Consider the following 13,861-nt stretch of genomic DNA (forward strand, 5'->3'; position numbering starts at 1 on the left):
TGGCGCTGAGACCTGAGGCTCTCTTATTGGTTGTGCGCCTTCCCGCTTGATTGGTTGTGAAGGAGGGGGCTGGGGCCAAGGCGTGCGGCGCTCTGGCGACACCCAATCAGAAACGTGGCCGGGCTTTGGCGGGAGGCGGGAAAGCTGCGGCTGTGCAGATTTGGCGCGAGCGCGTCTGGGCTTTCCGGCTGACGGTGTGGTGTTTGTCCAGGATCCTGTCGTGGACAGTCCCTTTAGTTTTCTGTGGGAGACGTGAGAAGGCGCCGGCACTGAGGTGACGCAGCACTGTAAGGTGGAAAGGAGAGGAGGCCCGAGTCCTGGGGGGCGGCGGAGTTGGGTGAGGGGCTAGGGCGAGGACCGCGGGTTCCGTAAGAGGAGGAGAGCTCAGATCGCGGGAGGGTGAGAAGGTCAGGGTAGGGAAGGGAGACGTGCGCCCTCGGAGTGCTCTGGCAGTTGTGTTGAGTGCGGCAGGAGGGAGACGTTCCCCGAACATCTGGGGCTATGTGGGGCCGAGAGTTGGGTAGAGCGGGGATTGAGTGCGGAGTGAGGGCTTGAGGAAGCCTGTAAATGTGGGAGGCTGCTGGGCTAAGCTGGTGTTAACGATGTACCCCGTGCCTGGAGCCAGGGGGGTAGAAGTACTATGGACGCCAATTAAGATCAACTTGTTATTGTACGTCTCGAGTGGTTAAAAATTTGGGCTCTGGAGCCAGAATGCCTGGTCTTATATCCTGCTTTGCTGTGACGTTGGGCCTCTCTGCCTCTGTTTTTTTATCATTAAGATAAGGATAATAGTACCTACCTCTAAGGTGGTTGTAAAACTTAAAGGAGTTAATACCTAAAATGTTCATGACAGCCTTTTACTCGTAGTAGGTGGTGTTCGCTATTGTTGCATAGATTCGGATATGAAGCAAAATTAAATGCTAAAATATTGTTACAACATAATCTACTTATGAAATGAATTTCGATCCTCAGTATAAGTTACATGTTAGTTGTTTTTTCTTCACTTTTACATGTTGACTGGCTGTTCTGTTCTCTTTTTTGTACGCAGCTGTGTTGCCGTCATGCCTCAAACCCGCTCCCAGTCACAGGCTACAATCAGTTTTCCAAAAAAGAAACAGCCTCGGACATTGGACAAAGCTATAAACTCCAGTGACACCAAACTAGAACTGACAAATGTCCAGGCCATACCCCGTTCTCCTTGTGCAAAAATTCTGCCTCTTAGCCCCAGAAAACGTCTGGGTAAGCTATCCATTATTTGAGTACAACTTTTTGACTGGTAGCTCTCGACCTCTCTTTCTCAATAATAAGATGCCTTTGAAACAGCTTTCTGAGTTCAGTTAAGACCACTCTGTTCCCTTTGGTTATTTTCAGAGTGGTTGCTAAGTGCTTACTGAACTTCAGAGTTAAGCTACTTATTGAGATCACTTTCTGAACTACTTAATAGGTCTGATCTTCAGTTCCTTAATACTGAACTTGGTTCTGTCAGTGTTTTAAACAACCTTGCAGTTAGTTATATAGTATTTTGAAACTTGCCTCGTTAGTTGTGAAATTAAGAAAAACAGGTGACAATTCTTATTTTAGAGCAGTGGTTGGTAATCCTTTATTTTTCTTTCCTTTTGTTTTAAAATTATTTTTTGTTTGTTTTTTCCTTTCTTGTTTTAGATCATCTGTTTTTAATGAGGGGTGATTTGGTAGGATCTGGAGACATTTTTAGTTGTCATAACTGAGGGGGTGATACTGATATAGTGAATAAAGGCTGGGAATGCTGCTCAATATTCTACAGTGCACAGGACAGTCCCCCACAATGAAAAATTACTTGGTCCAAGATATCAATGGTGCCAAGGTTGGGAAACCCTGTTTTAGAGCAATCCTAGAATTTCATCCCATTAAAACCGCTACCAGATAGTAAGACTCAGTGGTGCCATCTGGTGGCCACTATTTGCTTCTGGATGAGAGGCATTTTATTTTGGTGGTTCTGACCATGATAGAAATTCATCCCCCTTTTTGGGGGGGATGCAGAGATCTTTCCAAGTCCTTTTACTATCCACTGCTATGAATGACCACATTTTGATTTTAATGTTTCAGGTGACGACAACCTGTGTAACACTCCCCGTTTACCTCCCTGTTCTCCACCAAAGCAAAGCAAGAAAGAAAATGGTCCCCCTCGCTCACGTACATCTAAGGGGCGCAGATTGGTATTTGACAATCAGCTGACAACGGAGTCTCCTAGCAAAAGAGAACAAGCCAGACTTCACCAAAACAAAATATGTTCCTCAGTTCCAAAAGGTCAAGACATCGCAACAAATTCTGAGCAGAGATGTCCACTGGAGAAAGAATCTGCATGTCTGAGACTTCTCAAGCAAGAAGGTTGGTTCTTACATGGCAACTGTTAGTGCAGCCTCATAAACATGGCTGCTGATTCCAAGTGAAACCTGGTGGGTCTTCTCAGTCACCTCTGTTGTGTCTAATTGTTCTTTCATGTCTGGCACAGGCACTTGCTACCAGCAAGCAAAGCAGGTCCTGACTACAGCTGTCCCAGATCAGCTGCCTGCCAGGGAAAAGGAGATGGATGTCATCAGGAATTTCCTGAGGGAGCACATCTGTGGGAAGAAAGCTGGAAGTCTTTATCTTTCTGGTGCTCCTGGAACTGGAAAAACTGCCTGCTTAAGCCGAATTCTGCAGGACCTCAAGGTACATTGAGAGTCTGAATTATGATGCTCTTGCCAAAATGACACTTGGTTATCAAGGCTTAAGAAAAAGTAGAAGTGCTTAGGGCACTGCAGTTTTCTCCAAAGTAAGACATTTTTAATTTCACTGTCTAAATCTTTCCAAATGAAAGTGGACCTTATTCTCTTGTATGCTGTTAACTCTTCAAAGACACTTCACGTTCCATCAAACCTTTATCTGAGGCCAAAATAACTCGCATGTTTCCATTTTTCTAGAAGGAACTGAAAAGCTTTAAAACTATCATGCTGAATTGCATGTCCTTGAGGAGTGCCCAGGCTGTATTCCCAGCCATTGCTCAGGAGATTTGTCAGGAAGAAGTATCCAGGCCAGCTGGGAAGGACATAATGAGGAAACTGGAAAACCATATGACTGCGGAGAAGGGCCCCATGATGTAAGCATTGCTCTGCTGCATGTTGCTCTGTGAAAATCTGCAGGATCCATTGCCCACAAACTCACATTCTCGTCTCTTGAATGTATCAGTTTGCTCATAAAAAGAACATTTCCTATATTTTCTCTCTGAGGGGTAGTTACATAAGCTTAAAGGGAAAGAAGAAAAGAAAAAACAAAAGCCTTCTAATTTTAAATTGGGGGAAAATGTTTTTAAACTAATTACTTGAAAAACCTGTATGTTACTTTCTGGTGATGATGGGGGGTATCATCATAACAGTGACTGGAGGTGGGACAGATTATGATCTTCAAACTGGTCTTTTTTTTTTTTTTTTTTTTTGCGTTACGCAGGCCTCTCACTGCTGTGGCCTCTCCCGTTGCGGAGCACAGGCTCCGGACGCGCAGGCTCAGCGGCCATGGCTCACGGGCCCAGCCGCTCCACGGCATGTGGGATCTTACCGGACCGGGGTACGAACCTGTGTCCCCTGCGTCGGCAGGCAGACTCTCAACCACTGCGCCACCAGGGAAGCCCTTCAAACTGGTCTTAGCTGTAGGAATGTGACCTAGTGTCAGCCCAGATCAAACAGATTGGAGAGTTAAGGTGAACATGGATACTAATTGTTTCTCTTTTTTTGTAGTGTGTTGGTGTTGGACGAGATGGATCAGCTGGACAGCAGAGGGCAGGATGTACTGTACACACTGTTTGAATGGCCATGGCTAAGCAATTCTCGGTTGGTGCTGATTGGTTAGTGCTCTGTTGTTGATGTTACATGGTGGTTCTAAAGACCTTTTTCTAATCTCTTCAGTTTATTCATCACATATTTTGTTTTGTTTTGTTTTTTGGCTGTGCCATGCAGCTTGCGGGATCTTAGTTCCCCGACCAGGGATTTAACCTGGGCCCCAGCAGTGAAAATACCGAGTCCTAACTACTGGACCACCAGGGAATTCCCTTATCAACTATTATTTGATCTTACACCAGCTTTCTGCTCTCTTACCAAAATAAGAAAGTTACTATAAAATAATAGGAACCTTAATCTAAGTCAAGTCAACTTTGTTAACTCTGGATAGAAATGACATAATGCTGCATTTCAGAGACAATTGATTTTGGGAGTATCTGATCCTGCTTATAATTGAACAATTCTAAATCTAACTCAAAAAGAGCATTCTTCGATGATTATACACATCTTATCTAATGGGTATTGAGGGTGGGGGGTGGGGGAAAGTGCGAAGCAACTGTTGGAATGCTGGATTATAACTGGAAATTTTATTCAGTTTTTTGGTGGGTGTTTTTTTGTTTTTTCAATATTTATTTATTTGGCTGCGCTGGGTCTTAGTTGCAGCGTGTGGGATCTAGTTCCCTGACCAGGGATCAAACCCGGGCCCCCTGCATTGGGAGCGTGGAGTCTTAACCACTGGACCACCAGGGAAGTCCCTTATTCAGCTTTCAGAGGGTTTGGTTTTCCTTTTACGATGATTTGACCAATGATGCTTAGTGTCATTTATCTCCTCCTCAGGTATTGCTAATACCCTGGATCTCACAGACAGAATTCTGCCAAGGCTTCAAGCTAGAGAAAAATGTAAGCCACGGCTGTTGAACTTCCCACCTTATACCAAAAATCAGATAGCCACTATCCTGCAGGATCGACTTAATCAGGTGAGTGCCAAGCATTGTACCAAGCTGAGTGTTCCTTGTATCACCTGTGAAGATGGTTCAAAAATATTTTGCTTTGATTGCATTACTAAACAGGGAGTTCCTATAGCCCATTCATTTTTATATGAATTTCTACTCTTGGCTCCATTTTAGATGCCTTAGTGTTGGAATAAAAAGAGTTAGAGGAGTTACCCAAATGCTTCTCTAATGGCCTTTTAAAATAGGACCTATGGGGACTTCCCTGGTGGCGCAGTGGTTAAGAATCTGCCTGCCAATGCAGGGAACACGGGTTCGAGCCCTGGTCTGGGAAGATCCCACATGCTGCGGAGCAACTAAGCCCAAGCGCCACAACTACTGAGCCTGCGCTCTACAGCCCGTGAGCCACAGCTGCTGAGCCCACGTGCTGCAACTACTGAAGCCTGAGTGCCTAGAGCCTGTGCTCCACAACAAGAGAATCCACCTCAGTGAGAAGCCCGCCCACCGCAACGAAGAGTAGCCCCCGCTCACCGCAACTAGAGAAAGCCTGCAAGCAGCAACGAAGACCCAACACAGCCCTAAATAAATAAATAAATTTATAAAATAGGACCTATGAAAACACTTTCTCTACTGGAAATGACCAAATAGATTTTAGTTTAGTTTAGTTTTGCTAATTTAAGTTTCAAGTGCTTTTTTTTCCCTTTGTGAACCTCTACCACATTCCTACAAAATGCTTAAATGTATGAAATCCCCATTTACTTCTAAGCAGAAAAGGCTTCTTAGACCCTAAAGGTTGGTCAATCAAGTCTGGGACCTAAATTGCAGAGGGGAAGTCTTATAGTTCAAACTGTCATCTTCTATGTCTTGTTCAAAGGCATCTAAAGATCAGGTCCTGGACAATGCTGCCATTCAGTTCTGTGCCCGCAAAGTCTCTGCTGTTTCGGGAGATGTTCGCAAAGCGCTAGATGTTTGCAGGTGAGTTATGGCGTTGTTGGCTGCTTTTATTAAAAAAAAGAAATGCTGTTAATTGTCTCATGTAACTCAAGTGAATGTGGCTTAAGAGGCTCCATTCTGCCACTTTTTACGCTCAGAAAGGAGGACTTGTTTCTCAGCGGGGAGCTCTGCATTTCCACCGTGTTAATGTCTAAAACATTATCAGTCCATTACCTACAGAGGGAGAAACAAATGAGATGTTGCTGGCACTCCCTGTGGTGATTATAGATTGGTTAATTACATTTGTATTAAAAAAGACTCCAGTTTACTTTTCCATTAGCTGGTCTCAAGCAGGTTTATTTATGGACCTGAACCATCTTTGCCTTTAGACTTTTTTTTCCCTTCCTTTGCTTTTGTGAGCACCCCTTCCTCCAGTTGGTGGTCCCCCACAGTTGTACTCCAGACCTCTCTCTCCCTTCCCATCCCCCGGCCCCTCCTGCTGGGGAAAGCCTCTGTGCTGACTGATGAAATTTCTTCCTTCCCAGTAGGGACACTTGGTCCATTAAAATGATACTTGCTGTGTTGGCCCGCTGGTCCAACTTCCCCCTACTGCGATGCAGAAGATCCAGGTCTGGCTTATGGCTTCCTGTGGGCAAAGTACTTTGGAGAGAGCAGTGGGAGAGTAAGCTCTTCCTATTGCTAGATGGTGTCATCCTGGATTTGAAAGTTTCCCCTAGTCAGCGAACTACTTGGGTAAAGACTGCAACTATGAGCAAGAGTCAAGTAGGCCAGTGTGGTTCTAGCCTACACATATCCTGTGTGGAGATAACTGAGGACCCTCCTCTTAGGTCTGGTGTGTATGGGCGGTACTGGCTCTCTTAGTCAAGCACCCACACTACGTGTCCTCTCTCCCATCCATGACAGGTTTTCCTTGTTCAAAATGTTATCATTGGCTCAGTGTACGATGACTTACTTGGCCTCTGTAATAGGAAACCATGTAGTGTTGAAGTTTCTCAGATTCCCTGGTCCATGAATTATTTCAAGGCAATTAAGTACCCTGGAGCTGAGACATAACCCAGTTTTGTCTGGGGGCTTTAAAGTTATAAGACATGTTGCTTTTTGTTAATGTGCCTGTTTTTGAGCTTTGGTGGTTTGGTGTGGTGTTTGGTTTGGCTCAGCCTAAATTAATTTTAGAAATTTTTTTTTTTACAGGAGGGCTATTGAAATTGTAGAGTCGGATGTCAAAAGCCAGACTATCCTCAAACCACTGTCTGAATGTGAGTAGTTTATCTCCTTTTTGTCTTCCTTTATAATTTGAAGCTTAACTTCTCTGAGGAAAGAGAGAGAGAGCTGAAATGAGCATAGTTAAATCCACACTCACCCATTTGTGTACGGGTGTCGTGTTTTTCATCAATTTCATCCACTTTATTTCCATCTTGCCTGCCAGTGCTATAATCCATGTGTTACTGGAAGTGAGTTCTCCAGGGTGTTACATGAATGGTTGGGACAGAGTCAGTTTTCTTTCCAAGCTCTGGGAATGAAAACTAGACAGTAAGGTTGGATCAGCTTCTCTCTGGGTACTTACGTTGAGTGCACTTTACGTCTCAGCATAGGTGAAAGCAAAGCCTGGGAAGTAAGAGAGTCAGACGGGAAAGAATTGAGTTCAACTTGAGATATCACAAGCCTTTAAACAAGTCTAGGAGGGTGGAGGTACAAAGATAGTATTGCTACGGTAAACTGCAGCCGTTTACAAAAATGACAAAATTAATTTTCCTTTCCTTCAACCTTGTTCTCTTAGCTATGGCAGAGGTAAAATGTCCATGAACTACATATCTTGTGTTTAATATCCACTCTTAATCTTTAGAAACAGGACAGTCTGATTTGATTGTTTCTTCCTTCACTCCTGCACTGGTTGAGTGTTAACTAAAATTGTTCCTAGCACCATAGTTCCACAGAAAACTCTTTTTTTCATCAACTTGTTGAAAGAAAATTAATAAAAGTATTTCAGAATTAGCCAAACTTAGTGCTTAGACTGATAGCAGGTAATATTTGCCAATGCATAGACTAGATACTGGTTTCTCTTCAACTTTTCACATTATTCCCTTTTTTCCCTTACCAATAACATTTAGGCTTATCAGTGGACCCTGTGAGCACCGCCTACACACATACAACTAAAAGGGGTTGTGGATTCCTGTCATAAATTATTAATCTAATTCCTGTCTTTTGACCTCTGGTAGGTGTGGTTAGCTTTTTACAGGCTCTGGACGCGCAGGCCCAGCGGCCATGGCTCATGGGCCCAGGTGCTCCGCGCATGCGGAATCCTCCCAGACCGGGCACGAACCCGTGTCCCCTGCATCGGCAGGCGGACTCTCAACCACTGCGCCACCAGGGAAGCCCCGGTGTGGTTAGCTTTTAATGGCTCTAGAAAGCTATAGGGAGACTGACTTGAAATAAATATAAGAAGACACTCTCCAATAAATAGCACTAACTGGGCTTCTTTGACACAGTGTGGGTACACCAGTGTTGAAGATACTCAGACACAAGCTGGATAGGTGACCACTTTTTTTTTGTTTGTTTTGGTTTTTTTTGCTGTACGCGGGCCTCTCACTGCTGTGGCCTCTCCCGTTGCGGAGCACAGGCTCCGGACGCGCAGGCTCAGTGGCCATGGCTCACGGGCCCAGCTGCTCCGCAGCATGTGGAATCTTCCCGGACCGGGTCACGAACCCGCGTCCCCTGCATCAGCAGGCGGACTCTCAACCACTGCGCCACCAGGGAAGCCCAGTGACCACTTTTTGGGATTGTTTTGAAGAGACTCAGCTGTTGGTAGGGAGCGAGACTAGACCTCTAAATTCCTCTCAACTTTAAGATTCTGCTTGTTTGATCGCTGATCTCCAGTTTCTCCATGATGATTAGTCCTCGGTAGCATCCCTTTTGTGATCATGAAATAGAAGCAAACTCTTGTGAGACAACTGACTTGGTCTCAGGAAGTAACTTTAGGCAAAGGTTGTTACAGAGCAAATCGCTCCTCTGTCTTGCAATTCCTGCGTCCAAACAATGAGGCCACAATCCTCCGAAGCTTGTTGGCAGTTTCCCAACCTCCAGACTCTGAGATGGTGCTATCTGCTAAGATATCCAGTGACATTTTCTCAAGTGTTGCTCTCCTGGAGATCAGCTTGGGCAAATGAACCCAACCTCAAAGGTCATTTGGGGAGGCTATCTAGAGGACTTAGGTAGGATTGTCCACGTTTAGCCACTCTTTTTTTGATGTGGACCATTTTTAAAGTCTTTATGGAATTTGTTACAATATTGCTTCTGTTTTATGTTTTGGTTTTTTGGCCGTGAGGCATGTGGGATCTTAGTTCCCCAACCAGGGATCGAACACGCACCCCCTGCATTGGAAGGTGAAGTCTTAACCACTGGACCGCCAGGGGAGTCCCCTAGCCACTCATTTGATTTGAAATATTAGGTAATTTTTTGAGCCTTTAAAAATGACCAGGGACTTCCCTGGTGGCACAGTGGTTAAGCATCTGCCTGCCAATGCAGGGGACACAGGTTTGAGCCCTGGCCCGGGAAGGATCCCACATGCCACGGAGCAACTAAGCCCGTGCACCACAACTACTGAGCCTGCACCCTAGAGCCCACGAGCCACAACTCTGGAAACCCGTGTGCCTAGAGCCCGTGCTCTGCAACAAGAGAAGCCACCGCAATGAGAGACGCCCGCCCCACAATAAAGAGTAGCCCGTGCTCGCCGCAACGAGAAAAATCCTGCACGCAGCAACAAAGACCCAACGTAGCCAAAAATAAATAAATGAATTAAAAAAAAAAAAAAAGACCAGACCCAGCCATCTTTGTTTCAAGGTTCTGTCCTTTGCCTTTGAGATATTAGGAACCTTCCAAGTAAGGCTGAGTACATTGGTTCTCTGTCTGGTCCTTATTCTTTCATGAGGTGGATTTTGTCTCTCTGACATTAAATTGCACTCTACAGGATAAAATAGCTCACCGTTCTGCCCAGAAGAAGGATAACTGTACTTTCCAAGTCATGTCACACTTTGGCATCTTTCTAAGGATCACATTTTGTCTCATCCTTTGGCTTCTAGTTACAGAATTGGAACTTCTGCTTTGCTCTTGAATTTCCTTCTGTTAAAACTTAATATCATCTGTCTCAATACCCACAATATTTTAAAAATCTAATTAAGCTTGATTTATTTAATTTATAGGTAAATCACCCTCTGAGTCACTGGTTCCCAAGCGGGTTGGTGTTATTCACATATCACAAGTCATTTCGGAAGTTGATGGAAACAGAATGACTTTGAGCCAAGAAGGAGCACAAGATTCCTTCCCTCTTCAGCAGAAGATCTTGGTCTGCTCTTTGCTGCTCTTGACCAGGCAGCTGAAAACCAAAGAGGTCACTCTGGGGAAGGTTAGTTGGGAATCTCAGCAGATGGAGCTGGGGTGGAGATGAGAATCTGCTTTGCAGAGCAGATATTTTCCAAAAGGCCTATCACGCTCCAGCTGATGTGAATTAAAAATGGATTTTAACAGTAAGAATAAGTACTGGTATCATGTAAAAGGCAGCTGACTTTATTTCCCTTGGGTTGTGGTTGAGACTTTACCATTAATCTTCTCCCCTTTATTTCTGCCTCTCCCTATGAAATATATAAAGCCCCTTTCTTGCATTACAGTATAGGTTTTTGGCAGTATCTCCAAAATGCCTTTTCAAGGATTTCATTGTAAAGGGAGAGAATTAGGGTATTCAGATAACTGTTTTGCAAACCCAGATTCACATTCTTTTAAAAGATTACAGGGTTACAAGAGATTTGACTTTTGGGCTTCCCTGGTGGCACAGTGTTGAGAGTCCGCCTGCCAATGCAGGGGACACGGGTTCGTGCCCCGGTCCGGGAAGATCCCACGTGCCGCAGAGCAGCTGGGCCCGTGAGCCGTGGCCGCTGGGCCTGCGCGTCCGGAGCCTGTGCTCCACGGCCGGAGAGGCCACAGCAGTGAGAGGCCCGTGTACCGCAAAAAAAAAAAAAAAAAAAAAGACATATGACTTTTAAGCAACATTTGTTCTCCCTTGTTTCCTCTCAGTTATATGAAGCCTATAGTAACGTCTGTCGCAAACAGCAGGTGGCAGCTGTGGACCAGTCAGAGTGTTTGTCACTTTCAGGGCTCTTGGAGGCCAGAGGCATTTTCGGATTAAAGAAAAACAAGGAAACGCGTTTCGCAAAGGTACAACGAACTGCTTCTTTGTGACATTGCTTTTAACTGTCCTGCTTTGGCGAGCTTATCTTTTGCTAAAGTAAAGATTTAAAAATGACCACAAATAGATAAACAATTTTTTTGTTAGGTAGGGTTTAAGGTGTGTGAAGGTAGGGCTGTAGTAAGTATGAATGAGATTTTTTCTTTTTCGGGCTATTGCAAAAGCAGTGTTTAACTTGCTTGCCTCTTGTGAGAAAAGTTTAATACGGTAGAAGTTTGTGTAATAAAAACTGCTTTTGTGAGTTCTCCACCATGAAAAGTGCTTTTCTCTTTGCAGGTGTCTCTGAAGATTGAAGAGAAGGAAATAGAGCATGCTCTGAAGGACAAAGCTTTAGTTGGAAATATCTTAGCTACTGGATTGCCTTAAATTCTTTTCTTTTATACTAATACTCCGCCTAAAAGTATCTGGCTGGCATTTGGAGAGGGATGGAATCTTCATTTTATTACTTTATATACACTTAGGTCTGAAAGCAAACATGACCTTTTTTACTTAAAACTGATAAAATTTAAGCTATAAATTCGTGAATATTAGCACAGAATTATTTATCTTTGGGTCTTATTATGTTTATGCATTAAAAACTACCAAGTAGACCCTTTTTAATTACATTCACTGCCTCTACCTCTAGTGTGCCTCTAACCAACATGCTTGCAAGTATACAGACTTAGGCTGTGGAAAGTTTATATATTTATCTCTGTTTCCTCAAACATTGGTGTATTTTAAAGAATTTTTGGGCTAGAGGAAGAAGAATGAAAAAGGGGTTGATCCAGGAAAATAAGCAAGTCCACGTGGAGATCTGGAGGACACTTTGATCAAAGAATGTCTTTCTGTTTGGAGTATACTGTGTTCATGTTGCAGATACTTCCACGTTGTGACTTTTTTTTTTTTTTGCGGTACGCGGGCCTCTCACTGTTGTGGCCTCTCCCGTTGCGGAGCACAGGCTCCGGACGCGCAGGCTCAGCGGCCATGGCTCACGAGCCCAGCCGCTCCGCGGCATGTGGGATCTTCCCGGACCGGGGCATGAACCCGTGTCCCCTGCATCGGCAGGCGGACTCTCAACCACTGTGCCACCCGGAAGCCCCCACATTGTGACATGTTAAAGACTCATTGAGTGTCTTGGGCACTCCCAAGCTTGTGGAGGTGGTAAGGAGAATGTGACTACAGGCTGTGAATATATTTATTTTCAAGTTGCATTCTTTGTCTTCTTAAGCAGTCACATTTCAGGAGAGCTCAAACTTTCAGAAGGCAATGTGAAAATTGTGAAAATCCTCCCCAAACTGTCCCACTGTCCTAGCTGCCCTCAAATGAAGCCACTTGTTTCAAGATGCCTTCGTTTGGGGTTGGATTTTCAATGACACCTCATTTTCCCAGTCTTCTAGGTAAATGCATCCATATGGTTACTCAAGTCTCCCCTTTCTTCTGGGTTTGGTTTCCAGTGGCATTAAATGGCAATTTGTGACGGGGACGCCAGAGGGCACCATTATAACACTGACTGCCTTGAAAGTGCAGGCATAGGGCTGGGGTAGTTTTGAGAGAAGGGGAAAAGAGAAACAAGTTTGCTTCATTTGGGAGGTTGCTGTACTTTTATAACTCGAGCAAATGCTTGGAATGCAAACCATGTGCGCTATGAATGGTCTGAGAGCCAGTGACCAAGTCTGCTGCTCCCTGAGCTCTTCTGCCTCCTCCCACCTTCCCAACATGGCTTGGGTTTGAGAACTTGATATGTGTACAAATGATCTGTTGGCCACTGTTTCGTTCATGCTGCCCACTGTATCCTTGCAATGTGATCTGGTCTACAGCAGGTGGTATGGGATAGAAGGGCACACAGAGAGAGCCCTCTGAAATGAACACTACCCACCGGTGTGTGTAGCAGCGCATAGTCTATAGACAGGAGTCTGACTGTCTCACCGTCACACTCCTTCACTAGAGCATTCATTCCCTCTGAGAGCAATTTGTGAGGGGAGGACACAGTTCTATACCTAGAAGCTTGGAAAGTGTCTGGGGCTATAAGGGTTAACCAGCATAATTGCAGAGATTGTCCGAAGGCTGATGGAAAGCAGAGACTGAATGGGATTGAGAACAGATGCGAGGCTTGATTTAAATTACATTTTATTGGATGCTGCAGCCTTAAGAGACGTGACTGCTTTACAGTTTGTTTCCACACTGTGGGCAGCTGCTGTCTGTTCTGTGTCCACAGTAGGATCCTGCCCAAAAAGGAGCAGCCTCCCCACCTCGTTGTGTTGGAGGCTTGGCGCCTTCCTCTTAACTGCAGGGCTGGAGTCAGGAACATGGCTTGCCTCGCAGTGGGGCTGCTATGCATCCTCCATGGCTCTGAGCCAAGATCGCGTTTGCAGATTCAAAGGGGCCAAATTTCTTTCCCCTCTACCTCCTTTCTCTCCCTTTCCCCTGGTATTTGGAAATCAGGTTTTCTGTGTACTAGTTTGTTAGTTTCCTTTCCTTCCATTCTCCCCACACTGTCAATTTCTAGGTCATTGATGCTCTTAAGACTTCAGCAATTGGAACAGGGTTGGTTCTGTCAGTGATGCGTGAAGCTGACTTAAGAGTCCCTGCTTGGCTTCCGCTGCCCTTGTGGGAGCAACACCTGATGCATGTTTGTCAGCGAGGTCTTCAGTGTGATTCAGACAGCTGGAGCAGACTGAGAGGGGGAAGAAAGTCCTTTTCTCACTGAAGCTGACAGCTCTGGGAAGGTGGTGGGATTTTTAAGGGGCTGGGCTGAGCCTGTGGTTACTTGTTTTTTGCCAGGAGCATAGGCTGTTTCACAGGGAGTAGTGGCAGAGATGCTGACCTGCATTCTTCCTCTTGAAGGCGGTGGGCTGTGTGTCTGTATCCTGGTTTATTTATTTTTCTTCACAGTAGCAGATGAAGCTTCCATAGAGTGTTGGTGGGTATTGCCATGGAACGCACACAGACAC

At 45.0% G+C, this 13,861-nt stretch overlaps 1 protein-coding gene across 2 annotated transcripts; it reads left to right on the forward strand.

Annotated features, from left to right (window-relative positions):
* The first annotated feature begins 202 nt into the window (after positions 1-202).
* Positions 203-11,715, forward strand: CDC6 (cell division cycle 6). Of its 2 annotated transcripts, XM_029211751.1 has the most exons (12): positions 203-287; positions 1,049-1,239; positions 2,086-2,367; positions 2,492-2,691; positions 2,943-3,118; positions 3,753-3,859; positions 4,629-4,768; positions 5,616-5,716; positions 6,887-6,951; positions 9,892-10,094; positions 10,760-10,900; positions 11,208-11,715. In XM_029211751.1, the coding sequence occupies exons 2-12, from the start codon at positions 1,062-1,064 to the stop codon at positions 11,295-11,297; spliced, it is 1,683 nt and encodes a 560-aa protein (XP_029067584.1). In that variant the 5' UTR covers positions 203-287; positions 1,049-1,061; the 3' UTR covers positions 11,298-11,715. The 2 variants fall into 2 exon arrangements, with proteins under 2 accessions (XP_029067584.1, XP_029067583.1); XM_029211750.1 differs by lacking the exon at positions 203-287 and having other exon boundaries at positions 842-1,239.
* Positions 11,716-13,861: the final 2,146 nt, after the last annotated feature.

This window comes from Monodon monoceros, unplaced genomic scaffold (assembly GCF_005190385.1).
Source record: "Monodon monoceros isolate NGI ecotype Baffin Bay Population unplaced genomic scaffold, NGI_Narwhal_1 Super_Scaffold_9, whole genome shotgun sequence".
Taxonomy (NCBI): domain Eukaryota; kingdom Metazoa; phylum Chordata; class Mammalia; order Artiodactyla; family Monodontidae; genus Monodon; species Monodon monoceros.